Source organism: Mirounga angustirostris, unplaced genomic scaffold (genome assembly GCF_029215605.1).
Source record: "Mirounga angustirostris isolate CCGP_5_RB_7025 unplaced genomic scaffold, mMirAng1.0.hap1 SCAF_5, whole genome shotgun sequence".
In the NCBI taxonomy this organism is placed as follows: domain Eukaryota; kingdom Metazoa; phylum Chordata; class Mammalia; order Carnivora; family Phocidae; genus Mirounga; species Mirounga angustirostris.
Genome location: NW_026991713.1, coordinates 140,403,260 through 140,411,767, shown reverse-complemented (window position 1 = coordinate 140,411,767; position 8,508 = coordinate 140,403,260). Strand labels below are relative to the sequence as shown.

Genomic DNA, 8,508 nt, shown 5'->3' with positions numbered 1-8,508 from the left:
GATGCCTGCTGGGAGCCCAAGGTGAGGGGTCAGGGCAGTGTCTGGCCATCCTCCAGGCCCCGCCGGTCCCCCTCCCTGTGGGTGGCTTCCCAGAAATGCCAGGGCCTGCAACCTTTCTGTGTCGCTCCTCCTGCTGGGGTCCTGGAGCTGAGGCTGAGCCAGCAGACTGCCCCCTCCCGCTGTGCTGGCCGTGACTCAGTGTCCCTCTGTGCAAAGGGAGAGTAGCAGCCTGGGGTCATGTACAGGTACAGGCCCCAGGGAACTCTTGGGGGGCATCGTTACTCAGCCATCCCCTCCCCTGCCTCCCCCTGCCCCAGCTCACTCTAGGGATCAGGGCCCCCGGCTACAGGCCCAGGCCAGGCCGCCCACAGGCGGAATTCATGAGAGGGACCAACCCCAGAGGCAGAGGCACTTGAGGAGGTGTCCTCCAGAGCAGCCTTGGGAGGAACGGAGCTCCCTGTCCTTGGGAATGTGCAAGCACAGTCTGGAGGGAGTGTTGGGGGGCCTCAAAGCCTCCCTGACCCCACGGCAGGTCCCAAGCCACTGTCTGAACGCGGCAGGGGAAAGGGCAGTGGGCGAGTACCTCAGTGTGTCCCAAGACTCAATTTTCTCGTCCCAAATGCAATTTGGAAACAAATCCAATAAGCCTGCATATCACTCAGCTACTGCTTTGAACCCCAACACTGGCAATCGACCTGACTGAGGATTCAAGCCCAGACACCCGGCAAGGCTGGGGGGCAGGAAGGGGCCGGGGGGTGCTGGTCACTCCCAGCACTGGGCACCGGGCCAGCCGTTTATCCATAGCAGCCCCACGCAGCGGATGGCGTAACCCACCTGCGCAGATGAAGAAGGTGCGGGACCACCTGCCCAGCCACGGGGTAGACAGGGCCGGACTCCAACCCAGCCATCTTCTGTGGCATGTTCATCTCTGTCTCTGGACTGTGGGCGGGGAGGCAGGGGATCTGCACTGTCCGGGGTGGGGGGCCCAGTGCCCCTGACAGGCACCCAGGCAAGTCCTGTGGACCAGCCTTGCTGTGGGGCCCGGTCATCCCAGAGCACCTGCCTCGGGGGCCATGTCCGGTCACGTCCCCAGGGTCTCCCGAGCTTGGCTCTTGCCCCGTGTTCAGCAAGCTCCCTGGGTCAGCAGGTTCTTGGGGGACACACCCCAGGCAGCTCTGGCCTCGGGGAAAAGACGCTGTGTGGACAGGTGGGGCCGGTGGTCTCCCCTTTGGCCCCATCCTGAGTGGGCCATGTGTGTCCAATGCCATCAGGAGACACAAAGCAGAGAGGCCCCCCTGACCTCTTGCCCTTGAGGACAGGCTCAGGTTCAGTCTCGGTTGGGGAAATCTGGGGCGACTGTCCCTGAGGCCCACATTTATGAAGCACCTACTCTGTGCCAGGGGGTGGAAATGCTGGGCCCCATGGCCCCTGCCATCAGGGCACAGAGGTCAGGCCCCCAGGAGGGGGCACAGCCAGGCCGAGGCTGGTGTATCTGAGGTCTGAGGCTGGTGTGGCCCAAGTCGGATGGGACAGTGGGGGGAGTGGAGGGGTAGGGGCTGTGGAACTGGGGGGGGCGTGCATATCCTGCAGGTGGACTGTTGGGGGGCTCCCATGGGGCTAGTGAGGGGTGGGGAGGAAAGGCCAGTAGGCCACGGGAGGCAGGGGAGGGGCAGCAGGCCGTGGAGGGAGAAGGCACCGCTGCCCAAGCACAACCGCTGTCCCGCCCCCTCCCCGTAACATTTTTGCGGCCAATGCTGCCCTCTGCTGGTCATGTTGGGCACTCCCCTGGCGTTTGCCTCGCTGACCAGGATGGGGCCGGGATGAGCTGTGCCCTGGGGACCAGGCGTACTTCCTGAGCCTGGACCTGCGTGGCCTTGGGGACACTGTCGGGATATGCGTCCACCTGTGTGGGGGAGACCTGGGTGTCTGGCTCCAAGGTATCCCCCGGAGGCTGAATTCAATCAACTCCCCCTCAAAGCCAAGTCCACCCCCACCCCGCGTCCAGGGGAACTTCCCACTGGGACAAGTAGGACAGCAGGGGACAACGGGGCCTGGCTTCAGGCCACAGTCCCAGGTGCAATTCTGGGCAGACGCCACACGTGGGCCAGCATGGGTGGGGTGGGGGCCTGCCTGGCCCTTTAAGAGAGCTGCTAGGGGAGGGGCCCTGTTGCCCAGCAACAGGACGGCTTGTGTGTACCTGTCGCTGGGGAGACCAGAAGTGTCCTGTTGGGCACAGAGTGGCCCGGAGCTGCCCTGCTGACCTCCTTCGTCCCTCGAACCCCCCCGGGGGAGCGGGTTTGGCTGGCACCATGGCGCAGACGGACGTGCTCTTGACCCAGCAGCTGGCCCCGCAGACGGTACCAGCCTGCGAGCTGCCCCGCAAGCTGTACGACGTGGCCCGGAACACGGGCGCCTACACGTCCTCGGGCCTGGCCACCGCTGGCTTCCGCTCGGCCAGGTACCTGGTGGACGAGTGGTTCCAGAACTGCTATGCCCGCTACCACCAAGCCTTCGCCGACCGCGACCGGTCGGAGGGGCAGCGCCACGAGAGCCGGCAGCTGGTGGCCGCGACGGAGGCCCTGGCACAGTGCACGCAGGAGGATTCCACCGGGAAGGTGGGCGCGCGCCTGCAGGACATGCACTGCTGGAAGTTGGAGCTGCAGCACGAGGTGAGTGAGCTGAGTGCCGAGACCGACCTGTTGCTGGCCCAGAAGCAGCGGCTGGAGCGCACCCTGGACGCCACCGCCGTGCCCTTCTCCATCACCACCGATAACCTGCAGTGCCGCGAGCGCCGCCAGCACCCCGACCTCGTCCGCGACCACGTGGAGATGGAGCTGCTGAAGGTGCGTGGCCCCTTCCGCCCCGAGAGCCGCAGGCCCGGCCGCCCTCCCCACTCTCCAGGGAGCGAGGCCTGCCCAGGGCCGAGGGCCGCGGGTTCACACATGTGCCCCCATGACGCGGGCTGACACTGGGTGGGCGCACGCGGGCGCGGGAAATCCGTGCCCCCCTGCACACACAGGAATACGCAGAACATGTAACCCTTGGCGCATGCAGACATGTGTAGAGCGCACGCCCAGGTCCACACCCAGGCACAGAGACGCTGGCTCTGTTTGTAGGTTGGGGACCAACAAGGTGCTGGGGCAGTGGCGTCAGTGCTCAGGCCATCCAGGATGGAGGTGCGATCCCTGACCCCAGGAGGGTGCCCGGTCTGACCTTCCTGGAGCCCGGTCCTCACAGTGCACCCTGGGTGAGGCTCAGCTCCTTGTAAGGTGGGCCCCAGCTTGGACCTGCTGGTTTGGGGACACCATGGCCTGGGGGCAGGTCCTAGTGTAAGGGTTTGAGAAGGTATGGGGGCTGGAGCTGGACCCCACATCAGCTCACCCCAATCCCATGTCCAGGGCCCCTGCAGGGCCCCCACCCCCATTATGGCTCATCCTGGGGTAAGGGTGATAGAAGTCACACCTGGACGTGTGTTGGGGATATTTGCCTGAGGATGGGACACTCAGAGGCCACTGAGGCGGGGAGGGGTCTGGCCAGGTCCATCTGCAAGCCCTGATGCTCCTCCACACACACCCCAAGGATGGGGAGGGGCCTGAGTTGAGTCCTGTGGGTGGCTGCCTGAGGTCTGGGAGGCAGGCAGGGCCAGGGTCCTGGGTCCCTTGGGTCCTGGCACCTGCTGGGCAGCCCCTCAGGTCACCCTAGGTCATTCAGATTAAGCCTGACCCTGAGCTCTTGAAGGCCTCGCACACCATTGCGCTCCCTTTCTGATGCCTGTGGTGGAAATCCAGGCCCAGCCCAGTATTTAAGTGTGGATGGGTGAGGGTGGGATGGAGGCCATGGTCATACTACAAGGAGTCTTTCCCATTCCATGCTCAGTGGGACCTGTCCTTGGGGCAGCCCCACAAGGATCAGGTAGTTGCCCAGGCCAGTCCCCTGCTCCAGGCACCTCTCAGAGCCTGGGGGGGGGGGGGTGCTTACCTGTGAACTGCAGGGTGTGGGCATTCCTGGGAGATGCAGGGCACCCCCTGCACACTCCAAGCTCAGCCCAGAACATTGAATCCCTCCCCTCTCCCAGGCCCCAACCCCCTCCTTGGTCCCCCACCACCTCACCCCCACACTCAGCTGCTCAACAACCTCCCGGGGCTCTGGCTGCAACGCCCCTGCCCTGAGCCAAGAAACTTACCCCCTCCCCCCACCCCTCCCAATGTGAAAACACCAATGGTCCGGGGACAGGGAGACAGACCCGGGAGACAGACCCAGGGGACAGACCCTGACATACGTGGGTTTAGAGCCAGACAGAGGCCAAAATCCAAATGGGGGGAGGGGGACTGTGCACAGAAAACAGAGCCATTGTAGTAGCAGAAAGACACACAGGGTCCCCCTTGAACGCTCAGTGGAGGGGAGAGGGCCTCTCTGAGCCCAAGGCCCCGAGGGGCAGGCCGGGAGGGCCCCTCGTTCCTAGGGTGTTGTTGGCCACCAGTGCTTGGGGCGGGAGGGCTGCAGGGAATGGCCCCTAGAGCCCAGGGGCTGCTGGGTGGGTGCCAGGTGAGCGGGAGCTGCCTCTGGTGACAGTCCCAGCAGCTGGTAGAAGCCCCCAGGATAAAACCCCACGCTCTGCTACACCAAACAGAATGTTCAAAAGCCCAGAATAAACCCAATGAGAAAGAGCTGGGCTCATCCCTCGTCTTCCAGGAAAGAGACGGGAGGTCAACAAGCTGGCTTTCCGGCCCGAGGTTACCCAGCCAGGGGTCAGGTGTTGGCCTGGGCATTTAAGGGGCTGACCATGGGCCCACACCAGCCTGGCTATCCTCAGATCCTCACCAGGGAGTGGGGTCTTCTCCCCCAGGAGGCCGAGCTTATCCGGAACATTCAAGAGCTCCTAAAAAGGACCATAATGCAGGCCGTGAACCAGATCCGGTGGGTCTCAGTGGTCCCACGCCCGCCCCTGTCTCCTCACCCCTTGGGCTGACGCTGGGCAGGAAGTTGGGGTGAGCAGGCCCGGAGTCTCAGAGAGGTGGGGGCTTGTCCCAGGTCTCAGACAGGAATGCAGAACAGGTAGGGGCAACTGGTGGGGGTGCAGACTCCTGCATGGCCTGGGCGTCCAGAACCCAGGTCAGCTTTCCAAGGCAGGGAGCAGGTGCTCCTGGGCGCTGTTGGCGCCTGAGGACCCCCGTACTGGGCAGATGAGGTGGCCTGGTTCTCAGTGGAGAATGGGGGTGTGTGCTTGCTCCTGGGGGTGGCACCCAGTGACCCACCCCAAACGCAGATCCCGCCCACCCCAGGCTGAACCGTGAGCACAAGGAAACGTGTGAGATGGACTGGTCTGACAAGGTGGAGGCCTACAGCATCGACCAGACCTGCTCCCTCTACCACAACCAGAGCACGGAGGTGCAGTTCTACCCGCACACTGCCAAGTTCGAGGAGAGGTGGGCCACCTCAGCCCCAGCCCCTCCCAGGGACCCTCCCCCAAACACCTGTCTCCACCCCGGCGCCCTCTGCTGGGGACCCTCCCCCAGGTCCCCGGCCCCTGACGCCCTCACACGGAAGGCCCTCGGTGCAGCTCTTCTGCTCCTAGGCTGGGCCGGCCAGCAGGACCCCGCAAGCGCCCAGCCCCGCACAGGTCACCAGGGGCTTGGGGACTGCGGAGGGAGGCAGGACCTGGGGGCTTACCTGCAGCTCCTCGAGCGGCTGGCAGGGGGCGCGCAGCCACCACACAACGCCGCGCAACCCCGGGGGCACTGGGGGCGCGAAGGGGGCACCGGGACGCAGGGTCCGGTGTGTGCGGGGGCCGCGGAGCCGCGCTGGGGGTGGTGATTTGTGCTGGAGCGCAGTGGTCTCGGGGAGCGGGGAGCGCGGGAGGGCCGGGTGGGCTGGAGCCGTTGGCGAGTGCCCCCACCGACCGCGGCGCCGGCGGGTCCCTGCCCGCAGCGCCTCCACGCCGGAGACGTGGGCCCGGTTCACCCAGGAAAACCTATACCGCGCGGAGCGCGAGCGCCTGGCCTCGGTCAACCTGCGGGTGCTCATCGACTGCATCCTGCGGGACACAGCTGAGGACCTGCGGCTGCAGTGCGACGCTGTGAACCTGGCCTTCGGGCGCCGCTGTGAGGAGCTGGAGGACGCGTGCCACAAGCTGAAGAACCACCTGCACAAGGTGAAGCCCCGCCCCCGCCCCATCTGCCCGGGCCCCGCCCCCGCGCCCAGGTCACATCCACCCGCGCCGGCCCCGCCCCCCCTGCCCGGGCCCCGCCCCCGAGCCCCAACCTGGCCCGGCCCCACCCAGGCCACGTCCGGTCCCCTGCCCAGGCCTGTCCCTGGAGCTGAGCATCTGTAACTACAGAGCGACCAAACTCCTTGTGGCCCAGCCCCGCCCCTGGCTTGGTCACACCCTGGCCTGGTCCTGGCCCCTCCTCTGTCCTGTCCATCCTGAGGGACCCCAGGCTCAAGGCACCCACTCCTCCCTGGGCCCTCACTAAGCCAGTGAAAAACCAGGTGACATTGGGAGTGGCTGTCAAGCATGAGAAAGAGGGAAGGTGGCAGGTGGTGGCTGGGCCTGGTAGGGCCCTGACCCCGGGCTCTCAGGGTGCCCTTTGCTGCCGCCATGTCTCTTCGGTTCTTCACCAGGGTAGGTGGCCTGGTGACCAGCAGGGTGGGGTGGGGCACTCAGGCCAGAGCTGTGGACATCAGGCTTTGCTGTCCCACCCCGACCCTCTGGGTGCCCTTGGCAGGGCCGAGGTGGCTGTACATATCTTCCTGCCTCCATACGTCCCCCCCCCAGTCCGTGGACAGGGCCGGCGAGGAGGAGGGGTGGGGTGGGGGTCACGCCGGCACCCCCAGGGACTGTCCTGTTTGCAGACACTGCAGGAGGTCACGGACCAGGAGCACAACATTGCAGCACTGAAGCAGGCCATTAAGGACAAGGAGGCGCCTCTGAAGGTGGCCCAGACCCGTCTGTATCAGCGCTCACACAGGCCCAACGTGGAGCTGTGCCGGGACGCCGCCCAGTTCAGGTGCCGCCGTGGCTGTGGTCCCCGGGGCGGTCCTGAGCGGGACAGCTCACCACCCACCCTCCGTGCCGGCCCCCGCCCCCCGCCCCCCTGCCAGCCGGGCCTCCCTTGGCCTCTGGGCCCCATGAACACCCCGCTCCCAGCAGCCTGCGGGCCTGTCGCGTAGACACACAGGCTTGCACACGGAGCTGTCCCCACGCCCCACCCCTGCCCAGCACGACTAGACACGGATGTGCCTTTTGGGCACTAAGTGTCAGGGACAGTGTAGCTCTTCCTGCTTCACCCCGTGCTGCACAATCATCCCTGAAAGGGATCTCGGGGTCTGAGAGGCTGAGCTGCTGAGACCCCCGGCTGCCCTGCCCACACCACCTTGGGCACGCCATCCAGACCCCCGACAGCACGAGTGGCCCCGGCCCTGGCTCAAAGCCAAGATGGGATCGTGTCCCTAGTGTTCCTGACTTACCGAGTACCAGCTGCCCTCGTCAGCAGAATACCCCTGCCCGGCATTCTTCCCTCCTGCCCTCAGCACGCCCCAGGGACTGGGGCCTTGTGCAGGGCCAGGGGTCCGTCCAGCCAGCCTCCAGGCCCCAGGAATAAAGGGAACTGGGAGCCTCAGCGCACCCCTGGCATTGCGTAGAATTGCTGCGTGGTGTCACTGCACTCAGCCCTGCAGAGCCCTGCCCATGCGGGATTTCCCCTCCAGCCAGGCGGCAGGGCAGGCCAGGAGAAGTCCCAGCTCAGGCCCAGCGCCATGGCCCTGCGGGCACGCTACACACCCTCTCCCACATGCTGTAGGGCCTGTGTGGTGTCCCGGCCCAGCCCACTCCACGTGGCTGGCAGGTTTCCCTTTGGGACTTTTGGGTCCTCTTACGGCCCAGCAGCTTGGCCTGGACCCCTCATCAGGGCTCCTAGGCCTTGCCCGTCCCAGCCCGGAGGCCCCAGCTCACACCTCCCTCCCCCCGCCCCACAGGTTGGTGAGCGAGGTGGAGGAGCTGAACATGTCCCTTGTGGCACTGAAGGAGAAGCTTCTAGAAGCAGAGCAGTCTCTGCACAACCTGGAGGACACGCGCATGAACCTGGAGAAGGACCTGGCCGTCAAGACCAACAGCCTCTTCATCGACCGCCAGAAGTGCATGACCCACCGTGCCCGCTACCCCACCATCCTCCAGCTGGCTGGCTACCAGTGACCGGGGCTGGCACCACGGCGTGTGCCCCTCAAATAAAGAGCATGTTAACTTTCTACTTGTCCATGTGGTTCTGGGTGGAGTCCAGATGCTGCAGCCTGGGCAGGTGGGCTTGATCTACAGACCCATCCGGCCAGGCCGGTGGGAGGTGGGGGCTCAGAGCCTTTGCCAGGGCCGTCCTTGCTGCCTGGGCGGCCCCGGTTACCACCTGGAGAGGATTGTAGAGGCCCCTGCATTGCGCACCTCGGACCAGTGGCCTGGCCCCCCAGGAGCTCTGAGCCCGCGGAGGCTCAGATGGGGGCCCTCTGCCCTCCTGAGCC

General features: G+C 65.7%; 1 protein-coding gene across 1 annotated transcript; it reads left to right on the top strand.

Moving 5' to 3' along the window:
- Positions 1-2,309: 2,309 nt before the first annotated feature.
- TEKT4 (tektin 4) lies at positions 2,310-8,226 on the top strand. The gene is made up of 6 exons (XM_045871524.3): positions 2,310-2,843; positions 4,847-4,917; positions 5,283-5,426; positions 5,929-6,151; positions 6,853-7,007; positions 7,975-8,226. Exons 1-6 carry the CDS (start codon positions 2,310-2,312, stop codon positions 8,189-8,191), a joined length of 1,344 nt encoding a protein of 447 aa, XP_045727480.1. The 3' UTR covers positions 8,192-8,226.
- Positions 8,227-8,508: the final 282 nt, after the last annotated feature.

Coding starts and splice junctions, on each gene's coding strand:
- TEKT4 (XM_045871524.3), top strand. CDS start 2,310: ATGGCGCAGACGGACGTGCTCTTGACCCAGCAGCTGGCCCCGCAGACG. Junction 5,427..5,928: donor ACTGCCAAGTTCGAGGAGAG/GTGGGCCACCTC, acceptor CCCTGCCCGCAG/CGCCTCCACGCCGGAGACGT. Junction 6,152..6,852: donor TGAAGAACCACCTGCACAAG/GTGAAGCCCCGC, acceptor TCCTGTTTGCAG/ACACTGCAGGAGGTCACGGA.